At 47.2% G+C, this 16,421-nt stretch overlaps 1 protein-coding gene across 11 annotated transcripts in view; it reads left to right on the forward strand.

The window, feature by feature from the left end:
• The window catches only part of CACNA2D3 (calcium voltage-gated channel auxiliary subunit alpha2delta 3), a 960,286-nt gene that overhangs the window by 547,712 nt on the left and 396,153 nt on the right, over positions 1-16,421 (forward strand). For all 11 annotated transcript variants that reach the window (XR_004300377.1, XM_032411506.1, XM_032411505.1 and 8 more), the window contains one exon: positions 5,451-5,564. Coding sequence is in view for 10 of the 11 variants with exons in the window: in XM_032411506.1 (XP_032267397.1) it covers positions 5,451-5,564 (114 nt within the window). In the remaining variant the exon portion in view is untranslated. The remainder of the gene's footprint in view (positions 1-5,450; positions 5,565-16,421) is intronic.

Below are 16,421 nucleotides of genomic sequence, written 5' to 3' on the forward strand. Positions count from 1 at the left end.
TTTAAAGATTTTATTTATTTATTTGAGAGAGAGAGAATGAGAGAGAGAGCACATGAGAGGGGGGAGGGTCAGAGGGAGGAGCAGACTCCCCGCCAAGCAGGGAGCCCGATGCGGGACTCGATCCCGGGACTCCAGGATCATGACCTGAGCCGAAGGCAGTCGCTTAACCAACTGAGCCACCCAGGCGCCCTGTTTCCTGGCTCTTTGGCAGAAGTGGTGAAGGAGCGAGAGTTGGGAGATGCTTGTCATAGGAAGTCTGTGGTCTCTGGAGTTAGGCAGGTTGGGCTGAGAATCCTGACTTGGTCAGAATGTGCTGTGTGACCTTGAGAAAACTCTGCTTAGCCTCACCTTTATTTTCCTCATCTGTAAAATGGGGATGGGAATAGACCCAGCAGTGGCCATATAATTGATGAAGCCCAGTGCAAAATGAAGATGCAGGTCCCTTGACCAGAAGTCATTAAGAATCTTAAGAGAAAGGCAGCAGAGTGTTAAGTAGAGCATGGGGCCCCGTACAGCCGTGCACATCCCATGCCCATGAACCTGGCCCTGGTAGACCAGGGTTGAGGATTCTGCACAATGAAGCCGTACCTGCCTCCCTTTCAGCAGGGCTGGGGTAGGTGGGTAGTGCCATCCCTGTGACCACAGAGACACTGGGGAGCCTCAACTCTGGCCAGGCTGCCTCTGGCTTCTAGAAGCAGCTCGAGCTCCTGATGTTTTGGTCTTACTTCCTGCCCCAGTCCTCAGGATTGTCTGCTTCCTTTGATTGTCTCCTCTCTCCTTTTCCTTGCCCTGTGACCTTCTCTCTCCCTGTCCCGTACACTTACCAGTTTTGTCCCCAAACCCTTCCAAGCCAGTGTTTCCCACTGCACGCCCAGCTGACGCTGGTCTGCTGAGATACTCCAGCATAAGTGTTGTCCAGTGGCAAGTTGGCACCCTCCTCTCCCGGAGACTCACAACGCACCTGTGCACATTCAAGACCTCCGAAGTTCTGCAGGGAACAGACCTTTTCCAAAATGTATTTATGCCAGTACTCAAACGTATTGACTCAGGAACTCTTTATCTTATATCAGAACCTCAGGGTTAGAATCTTGTAGAAGTCACAGCTCACCAAACATACCTTCAGGCATAATATGTTTGTATGCTCCAAGAGGGTATATTAGTCTCCCAGCACCTCTCAGATCCAGAGAAATCACCAGCACATGATGGATTTCTTTCCTTAATTCTTGGTGACGGAAATGTTTGTGAACCAGGGAAACCTTCCACACGCCTCTCTGCTCTGCCTTCACTTGTAAAATTCCTCTGGGGTCTGGCCAGTCAGAAAACCCAATGGGTCCAATGTAAATTCCAGATAGCAAGAAATGGAAAGAACAAAAAGATTACAGAATATCATTGATTGAGGTTGGTTGATGGGTGGCACCATATTTTGAGTGCACATTTATCTCAGAGAGAGAAACATTTCCATCTCATCTCTTGCCACTGGGCTTTTAAATAGCCAAACATTTTGAAAAACACAGAGATGGTTAATCTCCCATGAAAATGAAGCTTTAGCTATTTTCCACTTCATCAATATGACCTTTAAGTGATATAATTCTCTTCTGTGTATTGCGCCTGCCTTTGCAAGCCAATATGAATAAATAGTTATTTCTTAATCACACAAATGCACATTCTCCCTCTATGTGTGTGTCTGTATCTTTCTCTCTTACTCTCTGTCTCTCTCTCTCACACACTCACACACACACACATACACACACACACTCGAAAGTGTGATTGTGTTTCGGGCTCGGAATGGTTCAAAGGTTACTAGAACTAAATGAAGTAAATTCTGGTTTGCAATTACCTGCATTTCAGTGTCAGTATTTGCTCAGATGACTTAAAGGCTTGCAGTTGTACAAACGGCTTTGAAAGGAGCATTCAAATAAACTTCTAAGACCCTTCCATCTATTGATCTCTGCTGCATTCATTAGTTTCTGTAAGAACACAGAGCCAGTTTGCTACAGTAGTTATAGCATCTACCTTGTCATGTGACAACCGCAATTATCTTTTTTGGCGATGAATATGATCTTTTTAGTGATTACCTTTTAAAAATTTTTCTTAGCCAATTAAATAAAATTTGGTGACATTTCAAAGACTGTTAATCACAACCAAATGCTCTAAATGTCAGGATGCATTGAAATTTTTGCTGCTAACTGATGAATCACTGAGCTAATTGTAGTTCATCATCAGGCCCTTGTCATTGTTATTATTATGGAAAATACTTTCATCACTCCCGCTATTCAAAAAAAAAAGTTCTAGACAAATATGAAGAGAAGAGATATTACTCATCAAAGCATTTGAATTTAATTGCATTCTTCAAAATTCTCCAACTGCAGATTGCTGCAGAGAATACCAGGGACTCAGCCGGAGAGGAAAGTGATGTTTTTAAATAAACAGCTCAGGGCAGCCCCTTCTTCCAGTCTGCATTATTCAGATATCTTCATTTCCCTCTCTTTCTTGCCTTTCGTTTGGGAGAATATTGCCAGGATGCTTTCCAACGAGTTGCATGAACAACAGTCCCAAGGTGTCTTGATTTTTTCCCCTTTCTTCAGCCTCTATGAACTGAAGCAGAGATCACCTTTATTTAGTGGCCCACTGCTGGGTTTATTCAATGATCTGAAGATGGTGTTGAATGCAGGCTCCCCCAAAACATTGCCAGAACAACCTGTTGATAGGAAAGGACCACAGGGATGTTTCTTCTTACCGCAGCAAGGAAGAAAATGCACCATGACGATAGAATCTTAGCAGTGTCTCAGAGTAGAAGGGACACCGCCATTTACTGAGATTATGAAGGTTGGTTGAAGGTGGGTCTTTCAGAGTGGAGGAGAAGGAAGAGGCTTGGTTAAGACTGGGTGAGAATCCTAATATTCTAGTTTAGGATTGGTGGATGCAGCAGAGGGAAGATTTTGAGGTCAGGGGTTTAAAGAGTCTTAGGTTATAAATTGTCCCGTGATAGTTTCTGTTGGAGAGTTGATGGGCCTTTCAGGATGTTCCTGGAATAAGCAATAAAGTTGTTGGCAATTTTTATCTTCCTGGACAAGAGTTTTCTGGAATAGTGTGTTAAATTGATAGACAGTAGAACTGTAGTTGTGTATGAGGGCTTTAGTTCTCAAATATTTGTACATACCTGAGAATTTCTATGATATTACATCATGGGCCACGTCTGCTCATTAATTCAAGGACTCCGGACTCCGGTCCAGTCTGAGTTGCAGGAGTGGCTGCCAGGACCAGGACTGCAGTGAAGCAAGTGCCTAAGGCACAGAATTTGGGAGTACTCACTCACTCTTGGTGGGGGATCTGATGACTCCATGTGACCCTCAACTCTGGAAAGGATGGAGGGAGGAAGAAGCAGGTGAAGGAAATGAGCGTTTATGGAGCCCTTCCATGCATCTCCATCTGCTCAAGGACCTTCATCTCATTATTGGGAGGCCATAGAGTGTGCTGGATCTGGGAATAGATTCTGGGGTTGGACTGCCTGGGTTTAAATCCTGGCCATTACAGATGGGAGCTGTGTGACCTTGGGCAAGTTAACTAATCTCTGCCTCAAATTCCCCACTTGTAAAATGCCAGTAATGATAGTACCTACCTTAGGGGCTAGTCTTCAGTAAATTAAAACTTGTTGCCCGCCTTCCTCCCTCCCTCGCTCCCTTCCTTCCTTCCTTCCTTCCCTCCTTCCTTCCTTCCATCCATCCATCCATCCATCCATCCATCCATCCTTCTATCCATTCATTCATCCAGTTAGTTATAGTCTTCTCTCTCAAGTTGCAACTTCAGTCTCTACATCAGAACTCTAAGAGACTAGGCATTAAATCTCAACTTGATAGCTCTCTGCTTCTGCAGGAACCAGCAGCAAATCCAAGAATAGTCTCCATCCTTCCCTAGTGCCTTGGTCAACAGATGGAACGTGCCCACTCAGTGCCTTTGCATGTGCTCTTGGCCCTCTCTGGGACATCCCTCCCCCAAATACTCACCTCCTGCAGGTGTCACTCATATATCACCTTCTCAGTGAGGTCTTCTCTATTTTTTCTAAAGTTGCCGCCTCCCCATTTCCCATCCCCCTGCTCTGCTTTATTTGTTTCTTAACATCACTGTTACCACACATACAACAAAATTGACTTATTTACTTTGTTTCTATATGTCTCCCCACATAGAATTATAAACTACAGGAGGGAAGGGATTTTTGCATGTTTCATCCCCAGCTCTGTGTGGGTACTTAGTAAATAATTTTAGAATTAATGAATAAACTTCACCAATTATAATGGTGGGAGTTTTCACTACTGAAACTTAAAGACTTTTTGTGTGTTTTCATGCCTCGGCACTGTCTTGTTAATTGTAGGGTTTTTGATTTTGATTATTTATTTATTTTAAAATTTTATTTATTTATTTGAAAGAAAGAGAGCGAGAGAGAGAGAGAGCGTGAGTGGAGGGGAGGGCAGAGGTACAGGGAGAAGCAGACTCCCCACTGAGCAGGGAGCCCAACTCGGGTCTTGATCCCAGAACCCTGAGCTGAAGGCAGACACTTCAGTGACTGAGCCACCCAGGTGCTCCAATTGTAGGGTTTTTTAAAGGACCTGGTGTTACTTTGAATTGCAGCATTAATAACATTCACTAAGGGAATTCTTCACCGCTGATTCAAGGGAAGGACACCGAGTTCTGGTGACCAGTCTACCCCAGTCTACCACTCACGAAGACTGGGAGCTTTTACAATGCCACATAAAACTGAAAGTTGAAGAAATTTAGGGTTTTGCACACCAGTGGGCACAATCTTGGAATTTCAGTAATGTATATAAATTAATATGTAATGTTACATGCTAACAAATATATATTTAAAACAAACCCTACAAGGAGTGCTTAGGCTTCTAGTCTGAATTGGCATGTTCCTGACTTTATTCTCCATGTGTCCAAAACCTCGCTGATTGTATTATATAATGCATCAAACCAGACTCCTTTAGATTTTGAAAGAGGCAGTTGCCTGCCTCGTATTCTGTGGCTCGTGTGTTCCTAAAGGGTGACTGTGCCAATGGCTTAGGGGAATAGATTCTGGGGTTGGACTGCCTTATATTCTGTGACACTATCTGTGCTTGAAGCTAAGACAGGTTATTTGCCCTAGAATCTCACTTCCCACCTTGCGCGTGTTTTTCAGAAATCCCCTCTGAGGTCAGTATGTAGTTTCAATTTGCCAAAGCAAATAGGGTGAATGCATGGGGAAAAGCTTGTCGTGTAGGTTCTGTTTTGCAGAACAAGCTCTTGTTTTGAGAGGTTTCCCAAGCCCTCATGCCTCTGAAGTCTCATGGATGTACAGAACTCTCTGGTGTGTTTTATTTTATTTTATTTTATTTATTTGGGGTTATTTTGGCTTTTTTTTTATTATGTTATGTTATGTGTGTTTTTTAGTTTGAACTTGTTTCTCCCCACAGTTCAACCACACAGGACAAGGGAGCATCTGCAGCCAGGCCATCATGCTCATCACTGACGGGGCGGTGGACACCTATGACACTATCTTTGCGAAGTACAACTGGCCAGATCGCAAGGTAAGCTGCTGATGCCGGCCATGCAGCGCAGTTGACGGAGAATCTGTGTTATACTGTAATGCCCAGGTTGTCCAGGGTTAGGTGCCCATCTAGATTTAATCTCATTAAAGAGATTTAATCTCATTAAAGGTTTCTCAGTCTTGTGCCTTCTGGTTCACCAAACTGAATATGATGGCTTTCCTTGTTTTCAAAATGAAACTTTTTTTTGGAGGAGAGAAGAAATCCATAAAGACATGGTTAACATGTTCAGTGAAATGATTCACTGAGAAGGGTGCTTTGTCCATATTGGGCAGCACTTTTGTTTTCTGTGGAGCCAGAGCTGCTTGGTGAGTCCAGCATCTATAGATGGTGAAGTCAGCCATGGTGGCCATACAGTCATCTCCTGGATGTTTCTGTTTTTCTATGGTTCCTCCTTCTGCACCCTCATTACCACCCAGAAGCTTCTCTCCATCCCCCAGGGCTGTTCCCCCACCCTTGTCAAAGCTTGTTCTCTATTCTAATTCCTTCTTTGCTTTCCAGGCTGACATTTATTTATCTGATGAACCCATATGTTAGGATATCAATGATGAATATTAACATTTTTGGTGCCTCTGAGTGCCTAAACCCAGACGTTCCTCAAGCTGTGAGCTAGTTTGAATTCTCTGGGGGGATTTTTAAATTATGGATACTTGTACTCTATCCCATATCTACAGAATCAAAATGTCTAAGGATGTGCTTCAGTAATCCATGTTTTCTTTTTTTTAAATTCTTTTTTTTTTAATGTTTTATATATTTATTCATGCAAGTCAGAGAGAGAGAGAGAGGCAGAGGCAGAGGGAGAAGCAGGCTCCCCGCCTAGCAGGGAGCCCGATGCGGGACCCGATCCCAGGACCCTGGGATCATGACCTGAGCCGAAGGCAGACGCTTAACCATCTGAGCCACCCAGGCGCCCCTCAGTAATCCATGTTTTTAATAAGTTCCTCTGGTGGGCACCAATCAGCAGCTTAGCAGTCAGTGAAGGGGGCTTTTCATAAGCAGCTCCATTAAGACCGAATAAATTATCAGATGGGTCTCACATACTGAATTCTATAAATCCTTCCCACATGGTGATACTTGTTGGATAGCAGTTGCCCAGTAATATTGGTATTTAAACATCCGGTCCTTACTTGCAGGGAGAGGCAGAGGACGAGGGCTTCAAAGTCACAGTTCTTCACATAAAACACAAATTTACACATATCTTGTCAAAGGTACAATATTCATTTTCGGCCAGGTGCTTTCTTGGATTAATTGGAACCAGGATCTTGGAAATTTCAACATTTTCAAGGAGTTTCATCTACTTATAGAGTATTTCAAGTCAAAGCAGATTTGCTTTTTGTAGTAAGAAAGTCTTCTATGATTAGAAATTAATAGCAGGATCCCATCCCTCCTGCTCCATTCTGGAGAGTTCTATGGCATTCATATACATACACATACACATTCTTCTTGATGACTTCTCTGTGGAGGTGCAGGTAATGAGTCTGCATGGGTCCCCATGTGTTAAAGGGAGATGTGTTTAGCATCTTTTAGCACCATGTTGAGGGGAGATGAGGTGCAATGTCTAAGCAGTCATCTTTCTCTGTTATTCTGAACATTAGATATTTAGTAGAGGGTTCTATCATGCTGTAGTTGGCAATCTTCAAGATTATAGAAACAGGAAGTAGATTCAGAAGAAAGGAAAATGATCTGAAGACTGGCATGTGATTCCCATAAGACCGTGGTTCTCAAGCTTGAGCGAATATCAGAATCATCTGGAGGACTTGTTCCAACACCAACCGCTCACCCCATGCTGGGAGTTTCTGATCCAGTAGGGCTGGCTGGGGCCTGAGAATGTGTGTTTCTCACAAGTTCCCAGGTGATGTGGATGCTGCACACTTGGGGAAGGACTCCCGGAAGTAAGAAACAGCCCAAGGAACAGCATTTGGTTCCTCTGTGGGCTTGTCTACTTTTGATCCCTCTGTTTACTTTACAGGAACCTGTTCCCTTAGTCAAATCCAGGGCAAAAATATGTGTTTCTTGGCTCATACTTTGTTTAAAAAAATTGCCAATTACTGATCGTCATTTAAAAATCTGGAGCGAGTATATAAAATTTTAAAGTTTTAATTTCTCTCATAAATGGGTACACTTGGCACTTGGGAGCCATCATTCTTATATGGCAAAAAAAAAAAAAAAGCCTGGAGCTGAGACATGGCTGCCCCCAGAGATGGCAGGTGCATGCTGCTTTTGACCATGACCTCACCATTCTGTCTTCTCCTCCCAGCCTGTTTCACTCCTATGCTTGACATGCCCACAGGGATGGAGTTCTGGATTGACAGGTACTTGCTGCTTCCCAGGCAGGGCTTGTATTCCCCAGATTCTGAAGCTTCATTCTTTTGTCTAGGTGCTGCCCGAATCTTTCTCTCTTCCCTTCCAGTCAGAGGCCATCTTGTCTGCTTGAGCCCTAAACTTCAGACACCTTCAGGGTTGTCCTAGGGGTGGTATATGTTCATGTCCAGCACTGTAATTACTTCTAGGCCTATCTTTCATCTTCATTGGTTTGGTGAGTCCTTGGGGACAGATTCTGTATCTCTGAACAGTACCACCACCATGTACCATATCCCAGCGCTGCTGAGAAGTGTGGCATAGAGACCCTAGGGTGGCCTCATGATTCCCGCCCCCAGGTGTTTGCCCCCTGTATAATCTCCTCACCTTGAGTATGAGTGGGCCTTGTGACTTGATTCTAACCAATATAATATAATAAGGTGAGGGGATTTTGTAGATATAATCAAGGTCTCAAGTTAGTTGGTTTGAGCTAATCAAAAAGGATATCCTGGGTGAGCTATACTTAGAAGATCTTTAAAAGAGGGCCTAGACACTCCCTGAAGGCAGAGAGGATCTCCTTGCCAGTTTGACGAAGGAAGCAGCTTTTGGAGAAGCTCATCAGCAAGGAGCTGGGGACAACCTCTAGGACCTGAGGACATCCTCCAGCTAACAGCCAGCAAAAAGCTGGGCCCTCAGTCTTACAGCCACAGGAAATGAATCCTGCCAACAATTTGAGTGAGCTTGGAGGCAGATTCTTCCCCAGTTGAGCCTCCAGATTAAAGCACAGCCCAGTCAGTACCTTGATTGCAGCCTTGTGAGATCACAGACAGAAGACCCAGCTAAGCTGTGCCCAGACTCCTGACGCAAAGAAACTGGGGGGTTGCAAATGTGTGTTTATTTAAGCCACTATATTTGTGGCAACATGTGATGCAGCAATAGAAAACTAATAGAAGAAGCAAGGAGAAGGGGAAAAGGAGAGGAAATAATTTATCATAGCAATATAATAAAACCTCCCCAAACCTAATTGCTTAAGAGAACAATTTATTCTTTCTTGCAATTCTGTGGGTTAACTGGATGGTGATTCTGCTCCATGTGGTGTCAGGTAGAGGGACTAACGAAGCTGCAGGAAGTTGGGAGCTTGGCTGGGCTGTCTGGGTTCTCCTCCCGAAGACTTGCATCTCCCTGTGGTATCTAACCCTCCAGGGCCACACTGTGAGGCGTCTCCCCTCAGTGCAGTAGCCTGGACTTGCCTACAGTATGGCAGATGGGTTCCCAGAAGGAGAGAGCTGAAGGAAGTGGGGAGCAGGCCAGGAGGCACTTATGGGTGTCATTTTTTAAAGCTATCTATCACCTAACCAGGGCCTCGTTCAAGGCAACTGCTTAATAAAACATTTTAGAATGAGTTGGGAAAAGGAATGCATTATTGGTGATTTAGCTGTGAGTCCGAAGACAGCATCATGATTGCCATGCAATGTGTCCCTTGCCAGCATTTTATTTCTGAGGGCAGAAATGAGGACCTATTTATTCATTTATTGGATGCCATTTACTTTTGCCTAATATCCATTGGTTAGCAGTTTAACAGCAGCTCTTACATACTTGGAATAAAAAATGAACTTCTCAACACGGAAGGGACTCATTCCAGGGTCTGCTCAAGAAATAAAGCTGCCTGCATTTAAATTAGAATAAATGGTCATACCTGCCACCTATATAGTTGCTCTTCCAAGTGAACTAAAAAAAAAAAAAAAGGAAGAAGGAGGTCATGGAATGATTTATCATTACCTTTCTTGCTGCATAGGACAGAGTGGAGAGTGGATAGGTAAGAAAATGGTAGGAAAGTAATTTAAGGAATCTAGCCCTATAGGAAGGCCTGTTCATCAACCCCTGATTTGAAGGAATCAACCGGTGTGTTGTTAAAAGTCATTGAGATGCCCTTGGAAATCCGTGCATTGGCTGAATTCAACAGAGGATGGTCTTGGTTGTTTTTCGCTTCCTTTCCACTGCTCTTTTCCACTTGAATGAACTATACTAGCCACATAATCAGTGGCAGAGGGGTGGGAGCCTTGATGGCAAATCCCTCTCTCCGTGCCTCGGGGTCTCTCCCACATTTGGAGTAGTGCTTTCTGCTCTCCTGGCCCGAGTAGTTCCTGTTTTTCCCCTTTTCCGTCAGTGCTGCCACCAGGGCCGGGTACAGGACCCGAAGCTGGGGCCGTTCAGAAGGGGGATGCGCTGCGGGTCAGACTTGACTGCCCCTTGAATCCTGTTTTGGTGGTGATGGGGGCACGTGGCAGTGTCACAGCTTTCATGTCACCTGAGTAACAAAGGGAACACCCCGGAGAGCATCACATTCCCTCTTGGCTGAGACCCAGGAAGCCAGAGACTCCCTGAATCCAAGGATAGCAGGATCCCTGGGATGCCTGTCAGAATCCACCTGCTCGGGGGCTAACCACTCTCTTTGCTGTGTGTGATACCCTGGTGCAGGGGGCGGGGGGGAAGACGTGGCTGCAGCCGCCACATAATACACCACGTCTCGACTGGCTTCAGCTGCAGGTGAAGCAGTGGAACCTTGCCTGGGCGTGTAGTGTGGACAGTGACCCTTCTGTGCCTGCTAGATGTCCCTGCACAATCTGTCCTTCACGTGGGTCTGTGATGAGGAGGGCAGGCAGCACCGGGATGCTCCCTACACTTCCCTGAGCCTGAGTCTCTCCCTCCACGAGAGAATGCCTTCAACTACTTTCTTGTGCCAAAATGTATATACAAAACGAATGAGAGCTAATTCTTATCAAATGCCAAGGGGCAGGCACCATTCTAAATGCTGCACATACATTTAATTTGCACAGAAACCCAAGAGGCGAGCACTCCTCTATCCCCTTTATACCAAGAGGAAGCTGAGGTCACATAACTGAGTCAGGGTTCCACAGCTAGCATTTGGATCTGAACTGACAAGCCAACATCAAACACGGAGGTTGTTCCCTGAACCTGGATGCAGACGTGCTGAAGGGGAAAGCAAAACAAAACGGCCTTAGGTCCCAGGAAGAGCTGTCCATCCATACCACATACACTGTCACCCAGAAAATAAGTTCTTTTCCTTGGCCTTCCCACCCCCAAGTGTGGGGGGGTCTGCGGAATGTCAAAGATTTGGAACTCCTCGTGGCTGCAGGCAGAGAGTAATCGGATGGCAAATGGGTGGCCTCAGGTCGAGGCTGTCTGGGTGTAACTAAATGGTTTTCCTCTTTTAGAAAGAACTTCAAAGGTGCATGCTCTTTCGGTTATGTGTGCTGTATGTCCTATTATCATTTACGTCCAGAACAAAAGGGAAGACGGTTGCCATGGTGAGGCCCTTGGAGAGGCAAGCAGGGTTCAGGTTTCCTGAAGCATCCTCGGTGAGCTGGTGGGGATGGCATGGAGGGGTGGGGCCAGAACGGCTCCTTGTTAGGGGTCCAGGGGAAGACCTTGATCACCGAATGGTTTGGGGGTCTGGCTTTGGAGCACCTTTGGAAACACTGTTGGAGGTCACTATCCTTCGACCTGGTGTCACAGAAATCTCCAAGAAAGAGCTTTGGTTATGTGTGCTGTGTGTGCTATTATCATTTACGTCCAGAACAAAAGGGAGGACAGTTGCCCCAGGCCTCCCTCCCTTGGCATAATTTGGAAGCCGAAGCCTCAAGCCAGCCATGTCTTTGTGGCCTCGAGGTGCTGGAAGGCTGAGCTCTTAGTGTCCCTGGGGTGGTTTTGGAAAGCTCAAGTACCCCTCCCTCCTCATCTTTCCACAGGACCTGTGCCACTCTGGGGAGCAGAGTTTCTGAGCCGAGTCAGTGCTCATCCTTTTAAGAACCAGCCCTTAAATAGTCTCAAGCAATCTAGAAGGATTTCTTTTTTTCCCTAAACTACATTGTTTCCTTTTCCGACTTTCCAATGGTTTTACAAAGCTCTTTCTTTGCCTTCCCTTGAGCTGGTCAGGAGGAGAAGGGATTTACCCAAAACAGCAACTGGGGAAGGAGTTTAGGTTGTACCGCTTGTAGGTAAAGAGTCTCCAAGTGCTCTTGCTACCCCCACCCGACCTGTACTCTGGCTCTCCCCCTCATGCCACAGAACCAGATGAATGTGGGGGCTTGAGGGTGGCAGAGGACGTTGACAGGGGAAGTAGAGGGAAGGAAGTAGCCATATGGTGTGTGGGGGGTGTGATTCATTCATTCAACAGATTTGTACTGAGAACCCACCGTGTCCCAGGCCACTGTAGCAGGGCCCAGGAGCATGGGGCTGACATGACAGCTCCAAGCAGATCCCAGACAGCAGATAGCAGATCACAGATAACAAACAAGTGAAAAGACCAGGTGGTTAGAATCCATGATGAATCTTCTGAAGGAGACAAGCAACAGCCTGAGACAGAAAACGGGGTGGTCCAGGGAAGTCTCCCTGCAGAGAGCACGTGTGAGTCAAAGGAGCTGGGCAGGACAGAGGGAACAGTATTTCCCAGGACCCTGTGGAGGAGCAGCTGGGTGTGCGTGAGGAGCTGGATGAAGAGCAGGTGGGGGGAGCCTGGTGGGCATGGGGGGCAGCGCCATGGTGGGGGGGCTGGCTGGCGGGACAGGCGGGCGTTAGCTCCTGCAGACCTCGATGGGCATGGTAAGGAGCTTTGATTGTGATCCAAGGGCAGTGAGGAGCCATGGGAGTCTCGTGCACGGGGGAGAGATGTGAGCTGACTGTTTTCTGCAATGCTGCCTGACTACTGTATGGGGAACCAGTCTACGAGGCCTGGGCCCGGCTGGGTGTGAGGTTTTGTATTGACTCCTCCTCATCATTGATTTCAGTGGGGGCAGGCGGTAGGTAATAAGTAGGTAGTAGGCTTTTCTTTTTCTTTTTTCTTTTTTTTTAGTTTCCTTTTAATGCTCCAAGATGCCCCTGTGTCCCTCAGCTCTTTGATTTCAGGGCTCAGGTGGGTGGTTACATTTCTCTGTCTTCTTCCTCCCTTCCTCCGTCCCGCCATCCCTCGCTCCTTCCCTGACAGAAGTCACATTTTGGTCCGAAAGTTTTGGGTCAGTTTGTGTCATTGGCTGTATTTTTTCAAGGTTGATAAATCCTAAAGCTGTCTTAGGAAAATAGCAGGAACATTCATTTCTCATGGTCAGTCAACGGTATGACAGGAAAGGGCATTTTCAGTCACTGTGGGGAGAGCGCACGCAGGCCCTCTTTGCTGCCAAAGGGAGGGTTGAAATGGTTCGCTGTCTCCTGGTTTGTTTTTAATTACTTCTGCTGGTATTAGACATCCTGTGACTCCAGCAAGAAGAACATGACAAGACAAGTCAGGAACGAGGCCCACTGATGCATGGCTGCTGACAGCCATGGAAAAATACTTCATGTCAGGGGCTCTGCCTTTCTCTGTCACAGTGAGTGCTACTTCTCTTCGTGGGCTCAGCCTTGGGGCCTTGGCCTCCAGCCAGGCACCACTGTCCTGAGGAAGCAGGTAGGGGACAGTGCGCATTTCTTCTTGTCCCCTCTACCCCCAACGTCTCCATGCTAAACCCAGAGTCAAATGCTTTCTCTGCTCATGTCATTCTTAGCTCTGCCTTGTGGGGTAGACTCTCTGAGTGCCATTCTTACCTTACAGGGGAGGGAGCTCAGGCTCAGGGAGATTGAGCTACTTGCCCAGTGCACAGCTATGAAACCGGGGGGTCTTTGATCCTGACTTACGTCAGAATGCGCCCAAATGGAGCAGTTGGTGGTTGGGGGCACTTGCAAAAAAAAAAAAAAAAATGATTCCTGGGTCCTACTCTTTGCAGGTGCAGCCCTGGGATTGACATTTTGATAGGTGGCTCACTGGCCACGCTTTGTGAGTTAGGAGGATCTTAGTGCCCCCTCCATGGCCCAGCAGGTGAAGACCGTCCACGCTAGAGCATGCTGAGAAATGCCACATGGCACGGTTGTGTTCCCAATGGATCAGGCAGGGTCCACTCAGGGGCAGAAACCCTAAAGCTATTTTACCAGAGAGAATTTAATGTTAAGAATCGTTGACCAGAAAGGGCCAAAGGAGAGGTATAGGGTGCCACGGAAGTAGCAAGTTTACTACCCCATGGCTGGTGGGGGGCAAGCAGGAGAGGGGAACGGAGGAGGAGAAGTCATTAGTAAAACTTAGAAGCTAGGAGGAGAGGACTCGGGGGCTGAGACCCTGACCTCTGAGAAGGGCACACTGGTTGGAAGGGCGGGCAGGCTTTTGAGGAGGGGGTGCTGGGATCTCTGGAGGGGATGGACCTGATTCTGTGAGTGTTGGGAGAACTATAAACTAGCTTTGTTCACTGCTATGGGGATGAACTGTCCCTGGCCAGGGCAAGGAGACTTGCTGGAGTGATGGCACTGAGAACCAAGAGCCCACAGGAACCAAACTGGAGGGAGCGAGTTCCATGTCCTTCCTCAAACCTTGCAGTTTCCCCCTGTTGGCCCTTCTGGCAGAGCCTCGCCAGAAATGGCTGGCAAAGCAGAAATGTGGTTTGCAGAGTCCCAGCCCCAGCCTCATAGAGCCCGGTGGATTTGGTGCTGAGGCAACTCTAGCTTATTAACCGGCACACCCAGTAAGAACTGGAAGCTTGCTGAATAAGTTCAGCCTTGTTTGCAGGCTAATGACATGTCAAGGTCTAATTTCCTGGGTTTTATTCCTCTTGGTGTATTGAGTAGGGCTCTTGGTGAATGGGCAAGGGTAGAGAAGCAGCACTGTCTAACGGAAAGAGGGTGGTGTCTGGATGCTGACAAATCTGTCCCCCACATCTGTCTATCAGGGTTAATTATACACACCTTGCAGTGTTCTTCAGAATGAAATGAGATGATGTGCTAGCAAGATCAGTGCTGGGCACAGAGTAGGCGGGGTACGTGATGCTATATCCTCATCATTGTCACCATGATTGATGAGCGCTCATATTGTTCAAATCTTCTGTTATAGTTAGAATGCAGTGAATTCAAGATGGTGTAGCCATAGTTTTTCAGATGTGGAAAATAGAAAGTACATTTTTATCCCTGAAAATGGATTAATCTTATGCAGTGTCTTGGTTGACTTATAAGAAGATTAAAGTATTCAGAGGCATTTAAAAAACATTTTAAGCCTTTCCTTTTACCTGTTTCATGAATAAGCATATACAGAGAAGTAAACTTCTGACACCCCATAAAATATACCGAGATCTATTTGGTCATTCACTATCATTAAATAATTAGTCTACGTAACAGCTGATATTCCTCAATTCAGACAAGCAGCCTGTCTGTATTAGTGAAATGTAAAAAGGAGATTTGCAAAGTAGTGTTGCTTTTATATGAGTTACCTCTTTTCTAGAGTGGTGGTTAAGGCTCCAGGCTTCACTGTGTCTGAGTGCGGTGACTTTCGGCAAGTGATTGAATGTCCTGTGCTTAGTAACCTCATCTAGGAAATGGGGGTGGCACAAAACTCACGCTGTCCTCGCAGGGCTGTCACAGGGGCAGGGCAGGTGTATCAAGTCCTGGGGGGCAACAGGTGCTTGGCAAACGTCAGTGATGGAGAAGAGACTGCGGTCTGCAGGATTCCGGGCCGGGCTCTGCGGGTGCATCCTCAGGCAGCCCACAGTGCCGGGAAGCAGAAGAGGATGTGGCCTTGGCACGGCAGGTTTGGGAATGCGTGTGGCTGGTGCAGTGGGTTTGCAAGTGCTTGGTTCCCGTCAGCAGCCTTGGATCGTCTCCTTTCCTCATTGGCTCCCTTCGTGAACCTCACCCCATAGATGCTTTGGCGGGAAGCCTCACAAGCACCTGCTTGTGGGGGACCTTGGGTTGCGAGCTGGTCAGGCCAGGTCAACAGAGGAGTCCTGGGCAGAGGCTCCATGCCTCTGCTAGCGGAAGCTGCCCCGCGGCCGTCTGGGAGCGCCTTGCTCAGACTCAGCGCGTCTTGTAGGTTCGCCACCTTGTCGGGTGAGCTCCTGCCCACTTTGCTGCGCTTCCGTCCTCAGCTGGGCCAGAGTGGGTGCCTAGCAGGACTGAGAGGAGAGCAGAGCACACCCCTACTGTCTGGAAACGTGCCCCAGTGTGTTGGGGGTCAGGAGCCTCCAGGCCTAGAAACCAGCTGTGCTCCTCCAGCCTCTATTGCTCTCACACCTGCTCATAAATTTCGATCAAAGCACATTTCACCCCAAGCTTCGGATAGATTGGCTTCATCAGAAGGCACTCCACAGCCTGTTCTCCACACAGCAGCCAGACACTTTGAAAACCAGAGGCCGGTTGTGCCAGTGAACCCCCCCCCCACAAAGCTGACTGGCTCCCTGGGCTCTGCTGAGTCTCAGCTGAAGTCCCAAGAGAGGCCCACAGGGCCTGGCCCGATGGGTGCCCATTCATCCCAGTCTCCTCTGCACTGCTGTGCCCTATGCCCTCCGCACAGCCCGTGGCTCTCGGCCACGCTGGGCACACGGTCACCTTAGGACATGAGCACTGGCTGTTCCCTCTGCCCGGGGCACTTTGCCCCCAGATTTCCAGGTGGATCACCCCTCACTTTCTTCATGTCCTTGTCCAGATACCAGCTTTCCAATGAGACCTACCCTG

Source organism: Phoca vitulina, unplaced genomic scaffold (genome assembly GCF_004348235.1).
Source record: "Phoca vitulina isolate PV1807 unplaced genomic scaffold, GSC_HSeal_1.0 scaffold13, whole genome shotgun sequence".
Lineage (NCBI taxonomy): Eukaryota > Metazoa > Chordata > Mammalia > Carnivora > Phocidae > Phoca > Phoca vitulina.